Raw genomic sequence first — 26,006 nt, 5'->3', positions numbered from 1 at the left:
TTTTCCATTTTCGAGATGTTAGTGCTTAAACATGTCTGACCCTCATCTGTCAGCAGCGTTTATTGTGATGTCATGACACACAAACACACGCATACACACACACACCACAACGGAGGCTGTGTTTCTTTTCCAAACCCACCCCCTCCTGTAAGTGTAGTTGTATTTGTATGTTGCCTACTTGGTGATGTTGTTTATGCATGCATGCATGAGTGTGCAGTTCAAATGGCCTAGGGGGGTGGTGGGGGGGAGATGAGAGATGTGCTGTGCTGAAAATGAGGAGTTGGTTAACATCCTCCTTATCCTCCCTCGCCAAAATATGCTCACTTTCCTACTGCCACACCTTTCTCTAAGTCCCAAGAAAAATACACGCCAAACTTACGATTCTCTCTTCTTCTGCACCTTTTCCGTTACTCCAAATTCTACTGGGAAGCCAGAGACGGAGTCTGAGCTGGTGTTTGGTATGTCAGTTCTCTCCTTAAGATAACTATAGCCACAGTCACACATGCAGGTTTTAATCTACTTTCATAGAGTTCCACAGACTGTAGGGTGACTGTGTCAAAGGACTAAAACCTGTTTTTAAATAAGTCACCCTATCGGTCTTCTTTTCTCTACAGGGATGACGAGGGTGTACGTATTAACTCCCCATGCCCCCATGTTAACAGATCTTGCTGTGCTATTTTGAGAACAATCCAGCATGCATTGATTTGGTGATTTGCAGGTGAAAGACATCTGAACTGAGCTGTTGTAACAGTTCTAAGTAACCTGGATGCCGAAAAATAACTTTCACTTTTAGTCCAGTTTTAATGTAGACGTGTAGATGTCTTTTCAGCTGCAAATCACCATTGCTTATTGGTAGGTGACCAATTCCTGCATGGACGCACAATTTTCTGTTGGAACAGTGTTTGTTATTTCACATGATTTCTTTTGTTGTCAGAATTTAGCAGCATTTGATCTCAGGTGAAAATCTGATGACACAAATCTGATGAAACCCGCTCACACAATCCCAGCAAAGAAGATTAGCTCAGTTTTTTAGCCATACATTTTAAATGTCAGAGAAATTCTTAACCCAGGTTTTCACAGGCTTTAAGTAATCATTAACTTAAAGTAATATCTACCTGAGACATAGATATATTTATAATATTTGCAGAGACAAACCTGCAACATCAACCATATGAAATGAATATTTAATTTTTATGACAAAACCCCTTATGATAAAAATGACTAACACACATTTGTGACATCATGTTAGTTGTATCCCTTACAGGAAGTGTCCAGTTTATAAGGGATATCTAAAACTGATGTAATCTAATACAACAATCCTACAATAAATCCTACCATCGTGACACTTTATACATGTAAGAAAGTCCTCTCTGATGTTAAAAATTAAAACTATGTCTTGGTCTGCCCATCACCAGGGAACATGTCTGGAACACGAGCACCACCTGCTGGATGTTGAGTGCAGGTGCAACATATTTTGGTTGGATGCAGATGTGACAGAATAATTTGGGTCAGACAATAGTAGGCGGCTCCAAAATAGTTGAAATGTGTTTATTTATTTATTTTGTCATCACGGTCAATCATTTTGTGTATTCCTGACTCAATAAATGAACAGAAGAAAAAAAAATCCGAATTAATAATCGAATACGCCTCGCTCCAAATCCTTGCTTCGGGCTGTAAAGCCATCGCCCTTAGAGCCCGAGGTTATTTATGTAAGCGAATGAAAACACGCCTTGAGAAGTCTTCACATTGAGCCTTTCCACCGCTAGATGGAGGAGTGGGGCAGAACAGCTGAGCGAATGGTCCCTTCTCCTCCAGCTGGAGGGCTTGATTTGATCCCAATTTTAGGCCGCAAGTACACTCCTCTTCTGCAGCCTTGAAGCAGACAGCCCGGTTCCTTGGACGTCATATGATCAGGCTGGAGGAGAGCCAGCGGGGCCCCCATTTAGAAAGGAGGACCTATCTCAGTCAACGCGCGCAGTCAGGGCCCCCTTTATCTTCACAAGGCAGGGAGGCGTATCCTTTCCCCCTCTCCCACTCCCCTTCACATACCACTCTGACTTTCTCTCTCTCTCTCGCTCTCTCACCCATACACTAACTACACTACAACCTGCTTCAGACGACGCCCCAGCGCCCATGAGATTTCCACTTAGGGCAGAGCCAAGTCTGCCGTGCGTCGTTTTCGCTCGAGAGGAAACAATCGGGGTCTTATTATTGTCGGGCTGCGCGCTCACGCTGCCCACGGCATCACCTTAGCAATAACAGAAGGGGTGCCAGCCAGAAGAAGAAGAAGAGGAGGAGGAGGAGGAGGAGGAGGAGGAGGCGGAGGAGAGGAAGGGGTGTTAGCGTATTCCGAATTGACGCTCAGAAATAAACAGCCTGTTTGGAAGACGTCCGTGGCGGGAAGGGAAAGGGATCTGCAACTGAGTAAGTCGTGATTTACAGCGTGTGTCCTTTTTCTGTAGCTGAGCTGCTTTTTGGTGGCTCGTCCAGCGGCTGGCTGTGCAGCGGCGCAATATTTAAGCTTCCAGCCCGGCAGCATCCTTTTTTTTTAAACTCGGGCTGGAGACATGGCAAAGGGATGGAGACGAGGGGGGGGGGGGGGGGGGGGGGGGGGGATAAATGAGTAAAATATTGGTGGTATCATTCTGCACTTGAGAAATTCCTTTCTGTAAACACGGCCTCTGCACTAATATGAGGTAACAACTAGTAATCGCAAGAGGCGCAGCATCCTTCAGGGGACGTGAATTGCACATTTAAGATGATAAATAAAGTCACGCGCTGGTTTGCGGGTGAACAATAGAAGAAGAGGAAGAAAACAAATAGCTGCATGATCATGTCACGTCAAAACGCCCTGTTGGATGCCCAGAGGACCACTTTACTGTACTGCACTTTGAAGCCACGATACAGCCAGGCCGACAGGTGTAATCGGGACGACATGTTTACGCGAACGCCTTTGATAATGCATCATGTCCTATCGATCTGTTTGGCGAGGAGAAGGGTTTCAGGGTGTCTGCTTTTGCCTCGACGGTGAATTTCCAGCGGCGCCACCCGTGCGCGGCCGTCACCGCACGGGTGAGGGATGCTGACTGTCTCGCGGGCTGTGGAGGAGAGGAGAGTAACAGGGTATTCATGGCGTGCGTGTTGTGATGTGAGCGGTCTGCTCCAACATGGCGCTCATGAGCTGAAAAACCTTGGCCATTACATACTCCTGTCTGGAATTTACACTGTGCAGTCGACCAGGCGGGCCGGTTTTTTGTGTGTGGTTTTTTTTGGGATAGCAGAGAATGAGAGTGAGCATCCTTGACTGCTTGAGATTTAACTCAAATTAATTTCAGCTCAGGTTGCCACTGGTGATAGAGTCTGGCTCCTCTGTCCTCCCAGAGTATCATATTATCCTGTGTGTGTGTGTGTGTGTGTGTGTGTGTGTGTGTGTGTGTGTGTGTGTGTGTGTGTGTGTGTGTGAGAGAGAGAGAGAGTGTGTGTGTTTCATCTTTCTGTTTCTATTCCAGTCTCTGAATAGAACAATATCGTTTTATTACGATCACAGCAGGTGACACCAGACAGAGTGCGTTTTTTTTTGTTTGGTCTTGCGTCCATTGTTTCTCTCCTGGGTTTCTGGCCTGTGAACAGACGTCACTGTTGTGCACAACATCTTTGTTGACAAGACCACCAAGTTCATGACAATAGAGTCCGCAAACGTAACACACCCACTGCATTTCTGAGAGAGTGAGTCCTCGAAGTACCGGACGGGGACTCTTTGTTTTAGTCATCTACAGCTACAGTGACACCTGTTTGATTGACTCCCTTTTTCATGACAGTTTCTTCCGAAGGGGAATTTAAGCAATACATCTCATCCATTTGTCATATCAGCCCAGGTGTGGATTTGATAGTTAGTGTAATGTCAAAAAGCAGCAGAACCAACTACTATAAGTGACATGTGACATGATGTCAAGAAAAGTACAAGGAATGATGTGTTTCGGTGCAATGATTCGATAGAAACGTGTTTCACCACTGGCAATATGTTGGGCTCTCTGTTGCCCTTTTCTGTACTGTGCTATAGCTATACTTACTTTTTAGAAATCCGGCAGAAAAAGCACAAGAGAGGACTACATTTCTGATCAAGAGGCATTAAACAAAGTACTTTAACGCCCCCTTTTAACCGGCTGTTTGAAATCACCGTTTCCTATGGATCACAACCTCTACTTAATAGATTATGTGCGCCAGTCTTAATTGTCCAACATGGAAATGTGTCGTTATTTATCAGAAAATACTCAGAAAATCAAATCAGATCTCTGAGCACATAAATGAAGCACCAAATTGATAATCGTAATCATAAGAATAAGGACAGTAATTACACTACGTGGCCTTCAAGAATCACAAGCAAAGACTGAATTTGTTAGAATTAGGACTATTGATGATGTTTGCACTGGCGCAAATATTTGAAAAAAGGAGGGATTACAATATGAGCGGCACATGTTTGTTGTCTGTTCTGCCATTTTATTGTATGAGCGAGACATGTTAAGTCCCCCGTAGGCCTCAGCCCGTCTGTGTGTGAGCTGAGGGTCTATATCCGGTCGGCTGCCCTGTGTTGTGTCAGCGACTGGCAGTAGAGCTGACAGCACTTGTCCTGTCCACCCAATCATCATGCGGCATTATGACTCTGGACAGCCACATTTCTGTGTGTCAGGTTTTGTGTGCTCGTGTGTGTTCGCGTGTGTGCAGCTTTGTGTGTGCATTTTAGTCTGTCTTTGCTAGTTTGCCAGAAAAAAAGATGGATTGTGTGTGTGTGGGTGTGTGTGTGGGTGTGTGTGTGTGTGTTCATGTCTGTCTCCTGGCCCGGGAGGCTGGGCACCAGGGATGGATCTGTTTTCACCAATTTAGATAGGGGAAATGGGCTGGTAACCGGAAAGGTCATCCATCCTAATCTTGGACTGTCAATGAAAAATGAGGTGAAATGTGAATGAGTGACCCCCTGTTCTACCAACCAACTACAGTCAAAGTGCCCAACAGAAGTCCTCAGTGAGCTGAACTGGGAGACAAACTGGAGTGTTGTTGGAGTGAAAGTGTGAAACTGTTGCCAAAAAGAGCACCCTGATAAACACAGCTCGACGGGCAAAGGACACCAAGTGACGTAACAGTTTTGTTGCTGATATTAATGCAACAAAACAACCTAATGCTCACTTACACTACAGTAGTCAAGTCACACATGTAGCCCACACATGTCTTTGTATTTACAATGAATTCAATTGCTGTATGTATGTGAAAGGGCAACACATTCTCACGGCAGTAGTCACAAATTGCAATCTTGGTTTTCCGTACAGGTACACGAATTGTTGAGTCTTTTTTCCGTATCACTCGGCACAACTTCTTTTTTTCATGACGACTTTAGCAACGAAACAAAACGTAGGTGTAAGCAACAAAACCAATGAGTTTGATTTAGGAAAACTGTTACAAACGTAATGTTTAGGCAACAAAACACAGGGACAGGTGCTGTTGAACACCGGCCTCGTGTTAAACCAATCCACCTCTCCTCCTTCCCACCATTAGTGGTCTTTCTCGATATTAAAAACGACATCACTCTGACCATTGCATAGCGACACAAAATGGAAAAACTGACAATTAGTGTCCCTGTACACAAAACCAACAGATTGAAATTCGTGACAATTTCACAACCTGCCATGATACTGGGCTCGAAACGGTGTCGCTTGTAGTGACAAACCCAAGGCGAATTAGCACCCAACTCTGCAGGTCCCCTCAGCCCTAAAGCATTGAGGCGTCTCTCAGCCTATTGTTTTGGTTTTGCAGCTCGCTGCTTTGCTCTTTTGGTTTGGTGTCACCAAGTCAGATATTTCCCCTTCAAGAGTTAGTGATCAAAACAGAGCTAAAAGAAGACTTAATATATGTCATGTCAGAAACCCATCACATTAGCAACTGTTTGCTAACACCTTCATCATATCAACTTTCAGTAAAAGGCAAAAGTAAGACAGTGTTGTGTTTACAGCTTATTTCCACTGCTCCCAAAAAGCAGCTAATGCAGGTTTAATGAAAATGCCAGAGGGTTAATTAAAGGTAACTTCTACATTAAAAAGTGACACAAAACTAATATTTTGCTGTCAACAAAGTACCAAGACCGCTAATGCATGACTGCAATTTGCTAAAAGTTCCCGCGGCAGAAGTGGTTGGTTCAACGCCATTAGCAGAAAATGGCGTGCCTCTCCCGGGTTCACTTCCTGCCCTGAGCGAGTAGCCCCAGAGTGATTGATATTGCTAATTATCCTCAAGGACCTTACTGTCATTAAGAAACAATTTATGCAGTGGTTATAAAATCACAGCAGCATGGTAGTCGAAGATGTATGTTACGCATTACAGAAGCCCTTACAGTTACTGTTTTTTGAGCTCAAAGATGGTAGCGTCGGGTAAAAGAGGAAGTGGAAGTGAAAGCTTGCTCATCAAGCGCACAGATAAGGAGTAACATCTGGAAAGATGGTAGAGTTGTGATATTTTATTTGATAATCTGCCTTGGCCTTTCTGCCTCCTCTTTTTTTCCTGGATAGTCACTTTTTCTTTCCTTTTTTTCAGACTATCTCTCATTACAAACGCCCCTCCTTGCTGCTTTGTCTTGACAGATAAGGCGAGAAAGGATTTGTTTTTTTTCCTCTCTCTCTCTTCCCAGCAGATGGTCTTTCTTCTGATAAACTGTCATTTTTAGCCACAAAGTCATTTTAATCTCAGAGGGAAATGTGCTCAGCGGTGTGTGTGTATGTGACTACACACACACTGCTGTGTGTGTCTTATTCACCCCTCCCTAAAACACGCGCACACCCGCCCGCTCATATGATGATCATCAGTGTTGCTGCAAAGATGCTATCAAGGGCACTATTGATAAGAAATACTTCATCCATCTGTTTGCACTGTAGATAACCTGAAACTAACACCACACACACATTTGCACACATTCACATTTGGTTTAAAGGGAAAGAGGAGAATGAATAGAAGGGCTTGTCCCCTTATAAATAAGGCATCGTTTTTTTTTTATGATCGCAGAAGAGATTGGACAGGGTGATATTGGACAAACATACTTAGCATTAACAATTCCTGAGCCTCTTGAGGGCCTTAAGTGGGGATTGGGATCTTGCCATAAGGGAAGGCCCCTATTTGGCCTAATGGTTCCTGTGTTAACACTGAGAGGCTGCTCCAGTAATGCAGGTCCGTAGGCTTCCGCTATCCGGATACGTAGAGTTTGCTGATTGAGCGGAGCGCACACCAGGACGCTGTCCGACAGACTGTCTGTAAACACAAAAGCGATGCTGTCAGCAGGTAATATTGATGCTCATCAATACTTAGAACCACCAACCTATTTTAGCATTCTGCTTCAACTCTCTCAGCTTCTTGAAATATGTTCAGGCCTTAATAGTAACGAGACACAAAAAGGCATTTGTAGCATTTTTGTGCAACATTGTTGGGATCTGCCAACATTCCTTATGTTGTATCAAAAAGGGTATTTATTCACCCAAGATATTTTATTGCAATGCCCACATACATGCATTCAAATGAAGGCGTGTGTGAACATTTTCACCAGGGACACATCGTCTCAATGTCTGCCTCAGTTGTGTTTATTGTGGCCCATTCTGCCTCCCTGCCTGTGCATTGCTGTTTCTCTACCTGTCCACCAGATGCCCTCAGACTTTCCCACCTGTCCCAGTCACACCCCCTCATCCAGCCACTCCCTCCTGCTCTACAGCAACCCATCTCCTGCCATTCCCATCATCTGACCCTCCCCGCCCGCCTGCTCAACTGTTCCCCATTCCACTCATTAATCTGCCTTCCTGGTTTTCATCCATGCCCGACTTTTGATTCAAGTAAACGTGAACCGATGTCTATTTGTGAGCCGTTACACTCATTGTAATAAATCCAGTTGCTCTAGTGTTGCTGTCTCGTGAGAAGCAGTCGTGAGAAGCAGTCGTGAGAAGCAGTCGCTTTCTGGAGGATTCAAGCCTTTTTGTCAATATTGCAAGTGGTCAGAGCTGCTGTTTTAGTTGCTAAACCAAGTCATAAGATCGAGTGCAAAGGGCCTTTAATAGCCGCTAGAAGCCGGTTTCAAAATGTCTGTTCTGAAGTGAATTGATTGCTTTGTCTTAGAGCTGCAACTAATTATTTGTTGAAATGAATCCTCCAATTATCTTCTTGATTAATCGATTCTTCACTGTGTCTATAAAATGTCAGAAATCTAAGCTTCAGTTTGCTATCATACATGAAAGGAAAAGGATAAAGTCCACACATTAAAGAAGAAGAAATAATAAATATCTGTCATTTGAAAAAGAATTGTTCATCAAAATGGTTTGGCACTTAAATTTCAGTCAGTTGACTAATTGACTAACAACTAATTGTTGCAGCTCCACATCGTAGTAGAGCATACGTCCCTCTCCATTGCATCGTTTTTATTACGGTCATGGACCTTTTGTGGAATCTCTTTTCAGAGCCTTTGTTTGTCGTCTTCTAGCAGCTTTGTGATGTTGCTGCACGCAACCAAGTCTTTAAGCATGCTGTTTATTACCTCTCAATTTATGTCATCTTGTCCTCTTGTGTCCAGAAGCTCAGAAACATCTGCATCTGTTGACTTCTGTTGTGTTGCAGCTTGTAAATCAGAACAGATTGTTTACCAGGTGGGGAGCTAAAAGGCATTTATATCACTCAGGCATATTGGTTGTCGCTCCGTCCTGTTGCCCAAATGTGGATTCTCTGGGCAATGAACCGAACCCCAGGCTTTCAAACCTCCACCACAGGCCTAACTGTGACATCAAAGACAGTACGCATCTCCATGCAGTGGCTGGAATCAAAACGGTAGCAATCGATAAAGTGTCACAAGAGCTGTAGACTCGGCGTGCGTTCCCTGGAAGTATAAAAATTAACAAGCAAACGCAACGACTGAACAGATTTGAAGTGTAAAGGTTTATTGTCGCGGAAGTAATGAAGGTTGAGTGCGGTCAAGTGAAGAAATGATGCGAGTCGATGAGAAGGATCAAGAGAGAAGAGACAGGACTTACAGAGACAAGACATGGGAGAACTGGGACAGAGGTTTTTAGTCAGGTTAGGAACTGATAAATAACTTTAAAATGGTCAAACAGCATCTGAAACCCCCTTTCTCCCACACCTTTCTGACACAGGGGTTTACGGGGCTTCGTCCAATCACTTTTGTAACTTTTCCGAAACCAAAAGTCTGACAATCGCGGCCACTTTAGGCAGCGATTGCTCAGGTGTGCACATCTCACAAAGTAGGCAGGATTTGACCTCTCGAGCTCTCCTTTTCATTCTTTACACAACCACTGTCACATGATATGTGGACAAACGAGGGCTACGTTGTGATTGTAGGCATGATTGTTTAATTGTCAAAGTAGCAAAAATGGTGCAGACCATCCCTGTCTGAAAGTTGAACCAGATCTTTTCACCACTTTCAAACTCCGCCACAAAACACACAGCTTTTGCACTGATTTTCCTAAATCAAATCAATTCTGTAGTGGACAGTCTCACTCAGCCTGTGAAAACAGTTGTTTAACCTGGGAAAAAAATATCCCTATTGATGTGACCGAGTTATCTTAGCTTGGGCTTGAAGACTTTTAGTGTTCGGGTTACACGCGAAGGCTGTGCACAAACCGCTGTTTACCGTAGGTGTATTATGGGTAGTCAGCGTTTCTGGGAGCTTGACTAATGATAAAAACTACAGTAAAGAACTGACTGTCACTTCTTTCTGACCCCTTCATCCCACCCTACGTGTCTCAGTCTGTGTGTGGCTGCTCTTTTGGCTTCTCAACGTGGACGTTTCACACTATGTCTCTCCTCTGTACTGACAGAGTGTTATTTATGGGTGACCTCTGGGGGGTAAAAGGAGCTTTCCCCTCTGACCCCTGGAACACTGACATGTGACCCCAGCAGACTTCCTCAAATTTGTATTGGCAGCGCACTGTTTACGTTTAGCATAATTTGTGTTGTGCCACAGATAGAAGGATGCAGAGATGCGTGCTGACCCGGGACGATTGTGTGTGTGTGTGTGTGTGTGTGTGTGTGTGTGTGTGTGTGTGTGTGTGTGTGTGTGTGTGTGTGTGTGTGTGTGTGTGTGTGTGTGTGTGTGTGTGGTGTGGGCAGAAAGGCAGGGAGGAGTATTGTTGTCCCTGTGCTCTTTTGGCCCGAAGGAAGGAAGCTGTGGAAGTAGGGAGTAGAGAGGAGGAGAAAGAAGTGCCACTCCAACTCAGTGAGTGTGAAGGAGATTTCAGATTAGTTTCCTCTTTCAGACTCTCGGATAGTTTCCTAAGGCAGGGTCTGGATCATTAAGCTCAAGAGTCGTTTTCACAGTCATCATTCTTTCTGAAGAGAAAACAATTTATTTTTTTCAGTGTGTGACTTGACTGTAGTGTAATTGAGCATTAGGTTGTTTTTTTGCATTAATATCAGCAACAAAACTGTGTTGTCACTCGGGTGTTTTTACAGTGTTATTTTGTGTGTGTGTCTCTACGTGCTTCTTTCATTCAAGAATAGCCAGAAATCAAGTTCACAGCTACGATCTGTCCAGATTTTGAATAATAGTACGTCGTGACTAATTAAACTTGTTCTTGGCCTCTCAATTCCATCTTATCTCTACAGGTGTTCATTTGTGTGAGTGTGCTTGTGTGTGTGGGTGTGTGTTTTTCTTTTTATTATGGCAGCCTGCGCAGTATCAGTTAAAAGCTTCTTGCTGTTGTGAATTAACACCTGAGTGAACACATTTCCCTTTCATACGGCAAGAAGGGCTCTGTCGAAATAGGTTATTAGATGCTGCATGCCAGTATTGTATAACTGGAACCATTAGAGGCTACTTTTAAGGGTATTTGTTGTCATTTGTTACGTGATATGAACTGTGTGAAATTAGTGTGATTCTCCCAGTGTCATTCATCTTTTTTTCTGTTTGGCTACTTGTCTTGTCTTCATAACATACACTGTTACTATGAATCTAAGTTGTTGCCTCTCTATTCTCTGATTGGTGAACGAGACCAACAAGCTTCCAACAGTTCTTTGAGTATTTGGTGCTAGGACTTTCCTTTTGCGGTGATATTTTATATGTTTGCCATAGTCAACTTATAAAAATAACAATACTTCCTCAGCCTGTCTGTGGCTCTCGGCCCTAAGCCCCTTCATTTACACAGATGCAAAATCTTGAAAAACATGTCATGAAAATACACTTTTTTACTTTGTTGACATTACTCAGATTCGGTGCGCTATTGAGCTTTTAAGGCAGCGGGATGGTGTTTTTGGGGTCGATTTAAAACACTAGACTGCCTAAAGTTTATCTTAAAGAAGGGACATGTTAACATCAACAGTGTGGCTTATTAATGTTGAGCATATTCTTTTCAACAGTGAAGGTCATTGGAACAGAGAAATAAGGGCTTTAACACATGATGCTTGCTTGATCATTTCATTTTTATTTTTGGTCCCATGAGATTTGTTGACAATAACAGAAATATGGAACATCACAAGACTCGTCCTTCAATAACCCTCCTTGTGAAAATTGTTATATTCTTGTTTATTTTTTCATGTTTTTGTTGTTTATCATTCTGTTTCATCCCATATGGTTGCAACGTTGTGTTGGGTCAATCGTTTACCATCTGATGAAGCACAGATGCAAGAAAAGAAGCTCTAAAAAAAGTCTGCTCATCTGAGTATGTGTGCGTGTGGGAGGCAGGATCAGAATCAGTCCAATTCAAGGCTGTTGTGGTGTTTGTTTCAGGTCATCCTAGATTAGCTGTGATGGGACCTGGTGTAATCTGCCCCTACAGATAAGACGCATATGGATGGCCCGTGGCCGTCCCACAGTCACACAGTGTGACTGGTCTCATGTACAGATCAGTACACGGTGTACTTGCTGACTTTTTTTACTTCCAGACTGTGTAGCGGAAATAATGAATACAATGTTTCTTAATCGACTTTTCAGAACACATTAATGCAACTGGCTGTAACATACTTGGTTCCTTTACAAAAAAACAAGCTTTTACAAGTTGCATCAAAGACCATCATTTTGTAAAAGTTGGAAAGAAAACCATTTCTTCTCACCTTGGCGAGAGGAGGGTTTTTAAATCCATGTTGGCCTCTAGGTCATCGTGATATCCCCGAACAAAGACGCTCAGCAGTATTATCATTCATTGAGCGCCTTGGACATATCAGGTAATCACTTTTAGGGCATTTCAGTCCAGATAGAGAGTGTGTAAAGTGACTGCTGGTGCCAGAGGACCGTGATGCTATTAGAAGAGGATGCTGGTGCTCTATGCAGGCAGATAATGTGTTCCTGGAAATGCTACAGCAGCAGTGCACTCAACAGGGAATAGGGCCGGTCATTAGTCCGTTTTCCTGACTTCTGCCCTGCACCGGCCTTGAGATATTGACAAAAAACATCCCTAGTTGTAATTTGTTGTCTGTATGTAGACGGCCAGCTAAGACGGCTTTGTCCCTCGGTCCTGTTGATCTATTATATGTATCCTGTCTCAATATGTTTCTGCTGGCCTGTCTGTGAGCGTCTGCCAGCCTCCCTAGATGTCTTCCTTTCTCGGTCAGAAAATGTAATTACTCTTCTAACCATGCCGCAAAGATGCTTGTCTTTGAGTCTGCTTTCCTTTCTCCTTGTTTGTCCATAATTTATGAGGGCAGCAAGACAAAGGCCCATGATGTTCCGACAAGGTGGACATATTTTTTTTTCCAATACATCTTTAAAAATTCATTACAGCTGTAGCCCAGAGGTTAGAGAAGCAGTGCTAGTATTTAAATTTAGGTTTGAATGGTGGGACAAGCTTTCAAGGCCTGAGCACTTAACTCTCAGTTGGTCCAGTGGACATCTGTTGTTAACTTTGGCACGAACTGGGTAGTTTTGATCATAACTCACAGAGACACACAGCAGATTTTACACTGTTGTTGAGGGTTGATTGCTTTGAGATACACTGTTTTACGTTTTGGCATCGGTATTGAATCTCTGCAGCACCAAAACTGTCCGATTTTTAGTCTCGCAAACTTCTTTCTTTGAGCAGATAATTCCTTTTTTGATTCTCACTTTTGTGTTGACAAAGTAGTCTTAACTCATGGTCAACTAACTAAATTAGACTAACTAAATGTTTTCATCTTCATCAGTTGTCATGAGATGACTCAGCTGTGATCTGTAGAGATTTTGTCTCAGATGTACGTAACTCTCATGTTGGGACGCTTTATATGCAAGCTGTCACCAATAAACTTTTGAGTTGCGTGCGCGGATTGGGATTCGCTCACGCGTGCCCTGCATTTTTCACAACTGATGTTTCCAACAGACGTAATTAAAATAATACAAAAACACTTCATAGCTACGCTGTGGGTGTGTTCTGCCTCGTCTCAGCTGATGCTCACAGTGACCTCTCGGAGGCCAGCATGGGCAGCCGGCAGTTCCAGGCCTCCTTCATACCACTGGTGAACTGATCCAGATGCTCAGTCAGCTAACTGCCCCGCTTCCACCGCGACCCGAGGGCTGGGAAGGGACGGAGATTATGGGAGAAAATAAGTTATAAAACACTGTCAACAAACAGCATAAACAGTACCTGGATGAAGCTCATCACAACATATTGTGTTATTGATTCATTTACACTGCTGGCTTCCATTATTCAGCCTCATGTTTTTTTAATTCTTCCTGTTTGTGCTGGATCAGTGCGAAAGGCAAAAAAAAAAATTAAAAGAATATGTGAACTAGACAGTAGTGTGTGTGTGTGTGTGTGTGGGGGGGGGGGGGGGGTGGTCAGATGATTGTGGTTTCACTTGTCCTCCAAAGAAATCCCCATGTGATGGTGATGTGGTTTGATAGAAGAGCAGAGATCAGTGGGGTGTTTGAATGAGTGTGCATGTTACAGAGTGTCCTCCCATAATGAACCCCTGAGGTCGTACAGCTTCTGTGATTGGATGGTGGGCTCACATGCATGACCGAAAATGTATGCCTCTTTATGCTTTAAGAGGAGCCAGTGTTGTTGCCTTGCATTCTTTTGTGAGTGTAGCAATGTGACCGACCCTACAGCGAGGGGCCAGATAGAAACAATTTTCTCTATTGACATGTTCACAATTCAAGCTTTGTTCGTATTCCTTTGGGAAATGATGCAAGCAAACTCACAGTAACAGTGGGTGTCCTGGCCACTCATCAGGAGGAGTGACTCGATCAAACGGTTTTAACACCTTTTACTGGCGGTGGAGAGGGGTGGGTGGGGAGTTATGTAGAGTAGTTGTGTCATCGTTGTTTTGTAAGAGTTTGGTTTGGACCAGTGCAGAGAAATCAGAATCCCATATGCCTTGTGATGCAGTTTCAGTTTGGGCTGGAAAAGGCACACGGCTGTTCCAAGAACCAACCACCTCCGATCTGTAGAAAGAGCGTCTTCTTGGGGCTACATTGCTTAACACATTCAAGTCACACACTGTAATGTTCATAGAGGCTGTTGCTGCTGTCTCATGACAAAATAACTAAATATAAGGTAACACGTCACCCCTTATTATTTGATGTGAGTCATTCGTTCTATATGTTCATTATGGATTGTTTTGCATTTGATTTCTCCAGTTAGCGATGGATCTTTCGGTCTATAAAATGCCAGAAAACTGTTTAAAAAAAAAATCTCCAAAAGATTTTTTGTTTTTTTCAATTGGTCAAAAGTCAAAATTGTCAACGCTTAATTTACTGCTGATCAATTCATAGATTAATCAAGTAATTGTTTTAGATCTAATCTTAATTTCTACATGCAAATTGAATTGGATTTAATTTGAAAAATAAATTCATTTTTGCCAGACAACAATTCTCATAGTAGTATTATACGCATTATACGCTTATATATAGTATACCTTTAAAAACATACAGCCCTTAATGAGGGGGACTATGACTTTGGGGTCTCCCCAGTAAATACCCCACTCCAACGCCAAAATGAAAATAACACCCCTTTTAAATGAATAAGTGAATATTGGGTCATCATATATAGGAATATCATCTCAGATAATATGCCATTCCCTATTATAAATACATCTTCTCTTTTTATGACTGATGTCAGAAGTCATGAAAGATTTTCAGCTTGAGCGAGATAAAGTCAGCTATTAACCGCAGGAACAAAACTACAACTTGATGCAAGATATGTGATTTTTTTAAGGGAGCCTGATATGTAGCTTTTCCCCGTCTCAGTCGAGCAACCAGTCCTTCTACTCTTTCTTCAGCTGTGCTTCCGTCCATCTTCCATCCCGGAGCTCTGGTCTGGAACCTATTAGAGCAGGAATCTCCAGCAGCGTCCTGCTAGCGCATTAGCATGCCTTCACTGACTCTCCCTGACAGGAAAGAGACACTGATTTAGTGCGAGCAGACACATATTTAACCTCAGTCACCGGGAAGTCTTTGGAAGGTAAATGGCTGGTGAACGTATGCGAGGAAAGTTGTTTGTCACTGTGAGTCATGTCTGATGATGGTGGTCATGTGTGGTTAAATCTCTCTCTCGCTCTCTCTCTCTCTCTCTCTCTCTCTCTCTCTCTCTCTCTCTTTTTCCTTCAGGATGGCTGAGGTGTCCCAAGAGGAGAAACTCCAGGCCATCGCTGTAAGTTATTTGTATACGTCTCTTCCTTTCTCTCTTGTACACACACACACACACATACAGAGTGCATGTCAGGACACAGTGATGGCTGTAGAAAGAGCAAATCATTGCTGCTTGTCAGGATCTGACCGCCCGTCTTAATGACTCAACCTTTTAGATCCCATATCCCTCGACCATTATGAGGGCACAGAAAGCTAATGCAGCGGCTCTCAGCATCTCTCTTCCCCGTGTCCCGCTCTATTGGTCTTTCATCGCTTCGGCCTGTTTCATCCTCTCTCTCTTTGTCTTCTCAGACACACAATATCTAGGTTCTCTGCCCAGTATAATTATGTTTGTTGAGATGTACGTTTTCACAAAGCATTCAGAATTAATGGCAGACAAAGTTACTGAAGCACGTTTACATTTGGTTTGTTCTGAGCGGTTTGAGAAAATCATTACACAGATATTTACGTAGTGATTTATTCTGAATTTGCTGAAACGTCAAAACTTTGAAATGCCCGCCAACAGAAATGAAGGTACTTCATGTAGTATGATAAATAAAGCTTCTATTATCAACATCAGGATCGCAAAACACCAACTTCAATATCAATTCAATTCTCAACATTTCAGACATTTCCTCGAAAATTGACTTGACATACGGAGTGAATGGTATGTGCCTTTAAATATACAGCAAGTACTTTTCAGACACACTAAGCAATAAACATTGACTGACACATAATGTACTCAGTCATCAAAAGTTACCATTAAATCATCAGCACTACCATAAACACAAAGGCGGGGTATGTTTAGATGTCGATAAGATCCATGAGTTTCAGTTCTAATAATTTGTGTGTGTGCTTGTGTGTGTGTGTGCGTGTGTGTGTTGTAACAGGAGAAAAGGAAGAGGCAGACAGAGATTGAAAACAAGAGGAGGCAGCTGGATGATGACCGACGGCAACTCCAGCATCTCAAGGTACACACAGACTCACTTCCACATGCAAACACATGCTCACATTATGCACATGCCCTACTTGTACTACTGCACTTGTGAGAATCATTTTCAAAACAGGTTTGCTAATGTTTAGAAGTCACTGAGTTAGTTAGTTACAGCACAGTCAATGGGGTTCTGATGCTCTTATTTATTGCAAGCTTGCATTGTGGGTTTTTTTAAGCAGGCCGTTTACAACAAACACAATAAAACACTGGGATGTTCTCACAGGGAAAATTGTGGATCTGAGACCAAAGAGTTGCACCATATTGAGCTTTGATCACCACAGCGTGCACAGAGGACACGATCATAGAGTGTCCAGATCTTTGCGCCGCAAAGGAGCGTGCAGCGATTTGAAACATGGTTCCAGTTTAGCTGTTATTTTCACCTTAAGTAGGCAGATCCAGAAAAGAATCCATTCTTGGGACCCGGAATCAAACATGAACATTGTAAAAAAACTGTTTCTTTTTCTAGTCCATCCTATTTGGATGAGGTACAAAAGCGATAAGTGTTGGCAACCTTTTTGATATGAGGTGCCAAAACATTTCCTTGTTCATCAGTGAGCCATATTGGCATTAATGGGAACATTAAGTTAAATTATGACACCGCATCAGCATTTTAATCTCCAACAGACCTGCAATGTTAATCCATCAATGGACAAAGTGCATAGCAACACTTGTCTCCTTTAACCCAGGACACTGTAATTATAAATGAGAGCACTATACAAGAAAGCTGCCACCCCTGTGAAAACATCCACATTAGAGCAACCATTAACCCTTCTCACCCTCCACTAATGTTGTTCATCAGCAACAAATTCTGCGAAGAAGGCAACGAGTACCAGCCAATCAGAGGCAGAGTTAGGCGGGTCTTCGCGGAATGCGGGTGTGTGGGGGGGGGGGGGGGGGGGGGATAAATTAAACTACCGCAAATAACAGGCTGCGCAACTGCAAATGGCCGAGAAAGGTATTTTGGCATGCTGGATGAGAGGGCACTTCAACGTCTTTAAAAAACTCTCTTGCACACTTATTGCCAGTGTGCCATTGGTTGAGCTACCTGACATGTGACCTAAGGTTGTTTACCCCTGCACGAATCCATGCCTTTTGTTTGTTTGTTCTACTCACAAATTCCACCACCTTGAGTGAAAGGGTGTATTTGCACCTATAGCTCTGTATTCAACGTCCTCTGAGAACACTCCAATCCCAACTCTTTCCAGGTATAACATGAACCCCTACGTGCCTCACCAGAAACAATGACGGTCAGCTCTGTGTTTTCTGTGAATTAAGCTCTATGTGTGAGTGTCACACGCTCAAATTACAAAATCAAACTTAGCAACTCCTTTTAAATCTATCAGTCCCACAGAGTGAGATACTCCCCAACTGCTGCTGTCACGGAATGTTCAGAATGGTCCGTAGATAACACCAGCAGCTCCTCCACATGCTGTTTATACACACACACACACACTCCCTAAAAAACACATTCAAATCTGCGTGCAAGTGGACACACACTCATTATATCAGAGCCAAGGCTTTTGTCAGCCCATGTGTCAGCACTATCAAAGCTATTTCAGCCCCGGACAATTCGGCAGGTCACAGATACGAGCAAAGGTTGCGGTGTGTGTATGTGCGCCAACGCAGACGCGTGCGTTTGTGGCAAAAGTGCCAGTGACCTGCGCCATTGCCCTTGCGTGCGCCCATTTTTTCTATTTTCAGAGCAAACCTTTGTGTGTGTGTGTGTGTGTGTGCGTGTGTGTATTCGTTTTTGTGTGCGTGGCTTCATGAAAGAACACAGAAGCCTCAGACAATGCAGAGGGCTTTGGCAGAGGAAACAGATTTTTGTCCCACTCCCACCAACAGGAAAGGGCTCTTACACCCACCGCTCCCCGCTTTCGTCTCACACGCACACACACACACACACACACACACAAAGGGGAAGTGTAATCACGCTGTACAGGAGCATTAGAAGGCTCTTTGTGCAAACCACAGCATGTATTGCTTTTCCAGAGGTGGCTTTCATGTGGAAAACCCAATAAATGTCTCCGTTTACACAAGGGTGTACCTGCCCCACCATTAAATCACACTAATACAGTAACATACGCAAACATACACACTCTCACAGTGCAGACATAATGGCGAGATGAACTAATACAATGTTGTTAACACAGAAAGCATTAATAGGAGTTCTGTTTTTAATTAAGCAGCCATGGCAGATATGATTATGCATGCAGCAGCTGGCAGTCTCTTTAATTATAACCTGTAAAACGCACAGTTTATAGGGGAGCATATGTAAAGCAATGCTCCGAAATGAAATGACCAGCACATACTTGAAGCTAGGTTAGCAGTTTCCCCGTTTCCAGTGTTTATGCTAAGCTAAGCTAACCATCTCCTCGTTGTAGTTTAATATTTACCGCAAAAACTCAAACGTGGTATTAATCTTCTCTCCTTTAGCTCATGCCAAGAAAGCTTTTTCCCTAAATGCTGAACTGTTCCTTTAATCGATTTGTAATTGATAAAATGTAGTTGATAAAATAATAAGAATTACAAAAAAATGTATTATATTTTCATAGGATATGAAATTTGGGGATTTCAATTTGTAGAAGGAAAGATGCTAAATTAAATTAGCACTAAAGCTCTTTTCCTGCAGCTGCTCAGTACATTTAGAGGTGTGTGTGTGTGTGTGTGTGTGTGTGTGTGTGTGTGTGTGTGTGTGTGTGTGTGTGTGTGTGTGTGTGTGTGTGTGTGTGTGTGTGTGTGTGTGTGTGTGTAGGTTCCGCCCTTTGTCTGCTACGTTAGCAGCTTTTGCTCCAAAGAACAATGGAGAGAGACGTAACTTCAGTGCTCCGGCTTTACGACCGTGCAGACTGGTGTGTGTGTGTGTGTGTGTGTGTGTGTGTGTGTGTGTGTGTGTGTGTGTGTGTGTGTGTGTGTGTGTGTGTCTGTCTGCGCGTGTGTGTTTGCGTGCACATGAGTGAGTACATTACGTGATGTCGGGCGTTGGGGTAGTTGGGTGTGGCGAGAGAGCGAGGAAGATTGAGAGAGTAGAGAGAGTAGAGCAGGGTAAGATTCAGTGCCCTGGAGACGATGCAGGGCTGGGGTATGAAGAGTGTTGAATTACACCGTGAGAGACTGTGTGCTGTAAAGCTCTGTTGAGCTGGATGTCTGGAGCTGAATTACTCAATGGGGGAAAGTAAGAGTTAAAACAGAACAACAGGCCCTTTAACTGATACAAACAGATACACTCTGACATGTGAAAGCTTACCCAATATAACATGCGCAAAACCACAAAGTTCATGAACTTTATGATGGCTAGAGATGCATACAAGAGAGAGGAATGGGCGGGGGTCGAATCAGAGAAGAAGAAAAAAAAACAGGGGGTTTTGCTGTAGAAGTTCTTGTTGCATCACTGGAGAGGAATTCACATCAAGCACAGGTCCAGATTTCCAGTCCAACTCGTGAACGCAAGAGCTCTTTTTCCAACACTTATCCGTATGGCCAAGCAGGGTTGAATTGCCCTGCACGGTCTAACAGCTGCGAGTAAGACACACTGTTATATTTACCTCGAAGCATGCCAAGTATTTGCTTTGATGTAAGCTTATCTACAGGAGGATGGAGGACGGGGGGTCAAGATAAGGATACAGGGCTGTTTGGAAATAGATAGAGGAAATAAACATAGACTGAGGAACAGATAAAGAAGTGGAAGGTAAGAGAATAATAAAGTGAAAAATCCACCACAGAACAAAGTTTATAGGCTACATTTTATTCCCATGTCATGTGTCATTATAATTCCTATGGGGGTATTAAATTATCTTGTCCTAGAATTAACTTTACAGTAATTATAATGAGACTTAGTTTACAAGTACATTTAGTCACAGTCGGTGCTCTCAACTTGACCGTGAAGATGTTTGATGCAGTTTAGGAATGGGACTATTTCGTTTTTTAATCTTGTAGTGATTTATCTTGATTTCCAATCCCGTGCTCAATTTAGTATAACAGGAGAATTATACCGTAGTTTGGATCTTTCTGTGCAGCTGATGCCCTGGCTATGTGCCACAGCCCACTTGGCAACAACAAGTTGGCAGCAGTTGAAGTATGTGACAGAATCACTGAGTGGCAGCAGTCAGCAGAGGAGTGCTGGACACAATCGCCAGTAGATTTGTGTTGTAGATTAGCTAAACGGCTCGTCGTTCTTAGTCAAAATACAACTAATCTCTTCCGAGTGAGAACGGGTGAGAACGTGTTGCATTTTGGGTGATTGAAGTCCTGTTAATGAATTAATCATCTCCTGATGAAAGAAGCATGATTAATACCCCCCACCCTGATTATTCTCTTTTCATCATAGCTGATGTACACACTTACCGAATGCCTGTTTCTCCGTGTTCATTCTCAACAACATGTCAGTATTTGTGATGTCCTCTTGCAGTCGAAGGCGTTGAGGGAGCGCTGGTTGTTAGATGGAGCTCCAGCGGAGGAGGAGACTCAGCAGCGTCTGCACGAGGACGAGGTGAAGACCAAACTCCTGGAGCAGGTCATCCTCAGGTCAGCATCTAAAAAAAAAACCTGCGTGTCCGATCTCTGTCCAGAAAATTGTTTTATTTGCAAGCGAACGGGTCAAATAGCGGGTTTGTCATGGAAAAAATGTAGGCATGTTATGTTAAAAGCGCTTTAACATGTCTGAGTGCCATGTCTAAGCATTGGTATCGTTCATAAATAAGTCAGTATTTTTATCCATTTTAATAACGGCTTTAACCAGAAATGAGATTGTCAAATAGTGTAAGGACACTGAGGCTGTGATGGTCAGATACACACTGTAAAATATTAAAGGGACACATGCTCATATTTCTTTGTAGAACTGATCATCTACTCAAAGTTTGCTCATACGTGCATCATTATACTCTCTGTGGTGTAAATTAATTCAAGATTTATTTCAATCAGTAATTTGCACATGTGCGCATGTGTGTGTGTGTGTGTGTGTGTGTGTGTGTGTGTGTGTGTGTGTGTGTGTGTGTGTGTGTGTGTGTGTGTGTGTGTGTGTGTGTGTGCGTGTGTGCTTGCGTGTGTGTGTGTGTGTGTGTGTGTGTGTTTCTGAGCCAGGCTGGAGCAAGAGATTGAAGAACTGGAGACAGACCCTCCAGCCAATAAGGGTGTGGCCAAAGAAAATGGAGGTAAGTTCAGTACCCATGGCAACGTATGATCACACCATAGCAACGCAGCCTGGATACCTGTGTCGGAAAGAGAAAGCGAGCTAATAATGGCCTCTTCATTTGCTCTATTAAATTGTTCCTCTCCGCCGGAGGTCATTAAAACAATATCCCCTTTCTTTCTCCATCTCTCTGACTTTCCCCGACCACCCTCTCTCCCTTTTGCTCTCCCCTCGCCTCTCAATGGCACTCTGGTGCCACCTCTAGGTGAGAATGGAGTAGTGCAGGTCTCGGGTCAGACCCCCAAGAGAGAGGTGATGGGGATCGAGGCCAAGCTGCTGGGTCCCAGTCCTGACCAAGCCAGCGAGGACAACCCCGTCACCCTGGTGTTCATGGGCTACAAAACCGTTGAGGAGGAGCAGGAGTCCCGCACGGCTCTGGGAATGGAAGGTGTCGACGGCAACGTCAAGGCCGAGTTCGTCGTGATCGAGGATGGGGAAGGGAAGGCCGGAGGAGAGGCGGCCACAGAAGAGCAGGCTCCACCCAACGGGAGCATGGCGGATAAAGAAAAGGCCAACGGAGGCGGAGAGGAAGGAGAGAAGGGAAAGGAGAAGAAACAGACCTGCAAGTGCTGCACGGTCATGTGAGCTGTGTGTGTGTGTGTGTGTGTGTGTGTGTGTGTGTGTGTGTGTGTGTGTGTGTGTGTGTGTGTGTGTGTGTGTGTGTGTGTGTGTGTGTGTGTGTGTGTGGATGAATGTGTGGGTGAGTACACACCTGCACCTGTGCAGGCATGTGTGCTATGGCATGTGTCTGTATTTGCAGATGTGTGTAACTTTGTGTCCATGTGTGCGCGTGTGTGTGTGTGTCAGGACGGGATGGGACGGGACGGGGGGGAAAAACAAAAATCCGTACAGTACAGTTACACAGCCAATATACCAACAATGAAAGCCAATACAAGCTCCGGCTACAACAACAAGAACCACAAAGACTCATACGTACACTTTACTCTGTATACTTTCTCTGATATGTATTTGACTTTTGATTTCTATTGATATTTTTCTATTTTTCTGTCTTGACATTTATATTGTATTCAGTGTGTATATCTTTATTATGGGACTGTGTACTGTAAGTTCGTTGTTATTATTGTTGGAAAAAAAGAAAATGTATTAGCTCTCTGGATTGTACTGCTACCAACTGGGGGAAATCTGGAAACTTCAAATCATTTAAGTCAAAACAGCAAACTATGAAGGACACAGATACTCAAATATATATATACAGTATATATTTCTCTGTGTAGGCCTACCAACTATTTATCGGTCAATTTCATATTGCAATATTGTCTAAGATATTATTTTAAATAGTATTTTAATATATTGATATGAAATTATGTTTTCTACAAGGTATTTATTATTTTGGGTTCTTTATATCATCTCCAACCATTAACTGCATGTCGGCTTGTAAGCACTACCAGAATCGCGTTACAATCATAACAAGTGTCTGTGCTTTCTTAGCCTCATATGTGCTCATATATTTAGTCACGCAAGTCTTTCTATCAGTAACAGTTGATACAAATTGGCAGTGTTAGAGATGTGCAGTAAGCTTAAAAAGAAATCTACTGCACGGAGACAAAGCGGCTGATTAGAACAGTGACCATATTGCGAACCGCATTAGCTTCTCATAGATACTATATGTGACACATGTACATGAAGATCACAGCTTTTGTATTTTTTAAATAAGATGGATACTATACTTTATGATCGATAGAGTCATGACGAACCATTGCGCAACGATTCGAAATGCTTAAATAATTGTGTTCTCTCAACAGTAGAGTCAATGTGAATCTTATGAGGTAGCACTGCATGAAGCCTTGCAACTGTTTTGACTGTCTTGTCACTTGTTTGGTCTTACTTATACTCTATCACGTTCACATGAATGTAAATCCAGGGGTTAAATTGGGATTAGTTCTACCATAACGAGAAGAGGCGGGCTTGCTCAGCTCACCGTAAAAAAAAAAAAGAATAAAAAAAAGAAGCTTTTTGTCTCTTTATGAACCAAATAAACATCTGATGATATACTGTAATTTCACTGTGTGTTGGTCGGCTGCTGGTTTCTGTCCTGCTCGCTCCCAGTTTAACCCCTGACTCTTTGTCTGTAGACGCCGGCCCGACAGTGCTTGAATAGATTTGCAGCAAAAGGAAAAAGATTTGGGGCATTTCTCACTAATAATAATAATATTCTCTGGGGACCTTGACTCTAAAAACACAATACAAAGAATGTGGTTGTGCCCAGGTCCCCAAGCTTTTTTTTTGTAATTATTGTATAAGAAAATCCAGTCTAACCATTTAAAAAAGTGCAGGATGCTAGCAAGATAAACCATACATGTACACTATAGCAATTAAGAGCCCTGAAAGCCGATTTGAAAAACATTTGGACCCTAGTTTACTCATTTGTTTGGCAGACATAGAGGCCGTTGACGTTCTGGGTCGGCGACGCTACGCCACCAATGCTTCCCCTTCCCTCCCCCCCACCCCAGACTCATCCCCGTCTCTGATTCACCCACACACCATCACCGTCATCACCGTCATCACCGCCGAACACAAACACAGCCCCACCGTCTATGCTTGGAGACACGCAGTTTTTAAAAAACCTCTGAAGTTGGTGCTAACCCTGAGTCTCATGACTCGTCGAACACTCTTCACCCACCAACTATACTCTTCAACTCTCCCTCCCTCTGTCTTACTCAACCCGCCGGTGAGGGGGGATTGTGGGAATCTACTGCCTCCTGCATTCGTTGACTAAGAGTCTTTCGCAACCTTCAGTGCCAGATGCATTATCTCATGTCCTGCCTACATTTACCACCAGAGAAATGATCCCTTCTAACATTCCAGGGAGGTCAACAGGCGTGGACAGATGAATTATAATCTATGCTTTCCATATGTACATTTCCACTGTAATTGTACAACTTGCCACTTTTCTTTCTGATATGGACTCGTTTTTTCTTTCCTATGGCCTCTTTGCGAGGCGGCATATTGTATTTGATGTGTGTATTTTTAAAAAGAAAAGATGACCATCTGTGTATTGTTGGTGCCTTTGTCAGGTTCAGTTGGTTGGACTTGTCTGTCTGCCGCCAATTTTTTTAGGCCGGAGTTTTTCTTGCTCTGCTTCTGGTCATGATGACCCAATGTAAACACTGCCTTCTACTCGAGAGGGGTACTTCACAACTATGGTAGAATATCATTCTCATTTCTCTCATGATAGCTATAAGTAAATGCAGCTCAGATGATAGGTAATATGCAGACTACTGTTGGTGTCTTGAAAAAAAAACGTTGGATCCTGTTGTTGGTTTTACTGTAACCGACAGATTATGTTTTTTTTATTCCACACATCTGAGAAACTTAACAAAAGCTACATTCAAAGTTTAAACATTTTTGGGGATACAAACTTAATGCAGGAGACTAACTGGCTACTAGTCAATGTGCAGTGTATACACATGTGTGCGTATCTATATGCATACATACATCTGTATACATAGAAATACATGTAACTTTGTTGAAGCTAAAGCTTTGCTTAATTGTGGGTCTCTGGGACAGCAGCAGAAAAAGCAACCTTGTGTTAGACCAATGCCTGTTCATCTATTCTGTGGTCGTCTAAATGTTTAATCTTGAATAAAACTACTGTTTGTTTACAGCAAGTCAGATAAGCGTGTATGTAATCAACCGAACGTACACATATTGTAGATAGAAGTGTACATGTCAGCCACGGTTAATGATGTGTGTGTGTTCTCTCAGCTGATGGAGCCACAGATGGACGACCTTCTGTAGTAATGCGACTGTCTGGTAAAAATTAGAAGGAAAATAATTACTATACCCCTCATTTATGAAGAATGAATCGTGTACAGTATGGTGGGATTTGGGGAGAGGTATTAAAAATGTTATAGAAACATGAAATAGAGTTATAAAGAGCAGATCCACCAGTAGTAATGAGCATGAATGGCCTCGGTTATTTTGTGAAGTGCACTACCCAAAACATGCCACTAGAGAGCAATACGTCTTCTGTAGTGGAAGTTAATTCTGTTAGAAAATTGTCAAATATACTGTGAGAGAGGGAGACAAAGGCACAGGGGCATTTAAACAGGGCATTCATCAGATGGAGGTCAGGTATGCACTATTCAACAAAACGTAATTATACTGCTTCATGCTGCAGCAGTTCTGCCTCCGATAAACAACAATTAATAGTAGCACGTGAGCCCAATATGACCGTGGCAGATTCAGTTTGTTGACACATTCTCTGTGATGAGACAGATTTTACCTTTCAATCG

At 43.0% G+C, this 26,006-nt stretch overlaps 1 protein-coding gene across 2 annotated transcripts; it reads left to right on the top strand.

Annotated features, from left to right (window-relative positions):
* The first annotated feature begins 2,294 nt into the window (after nt 1-2,294).
* palm1b (paralemmin 1b) lies at nt 2,295-25,330 on the top strand. Of its 2 annotated transcripts, none has more exons than XM_079174484.1 (6): nt 2,295-2,424; nt 15,548-15,590; nt 16,459-16,539; nt 20,971-21,086; nt 21,642-21,712; nt 21,956-25,330. In XM_079174484.1, exons 2-6 carry the CDS (start codon nt 15,549-15,551, stop codon nt 22,333-22,335), a joined length of 690 nt encoding a protein of 229 aa, XP_079030610.1. In that variant the 5' UTR covers nt 2,295-2,424; nt 15,548; the 3' UTR covers nt 22,336-25,330. The 2 variants fall into 2 exon arrangements, with proteins under 2 accessions (XP_079030610.1, XP_079030611.1); XM_079174485.1 differs by lacking the exon at nt 2,295-2,424 and adding an exon at nt 15,313-15,401.
* The last annotated feature ends 676 nt before the right edge of the window (nt 25,331-26,006 follow it).

This window comes from Pholis gunnellus, assembly GCF_910591455.1.
Source record: "Pholis gunnellus genome assembly, chromosome: 15".
Lineage (NCBI taxonomy): Eukaryota > Metazoa > Chordata > Actinopteri > Perciformes > Pholidae > Pholis > Pholis gunnellus.
The sequence above is the reverse complement of the archived record's forward strand: the minus strand, read 5'-3'. Positions and strand labels throughout refer to the sequence as shown.

Bases quoted from the DNA above. Each gene is read 5' to 3' on its own strand.
- palm1b (XM_079174484.1), top strand. From the start codon at position 15,549: ATGGCTGAGGTGTCCCAAGAGGAGAAACTCCAGGCCATCGCT. The intron at 16,540-20,970 runs GTACACACAGAC...GTCCTCTTGCAG, and splicing joins GGCAACTCCAGCATCTCAAG to TCGAAGGCGTTGAGGGAGCG. The intron at 21,713-21,955 runs GTAAGTTCAGTA...TGCCACCTCTAG, and splicing joins TGTGGCCAAAGAAAATGGAG to GTGAGAATGGAGTAGTGCAG.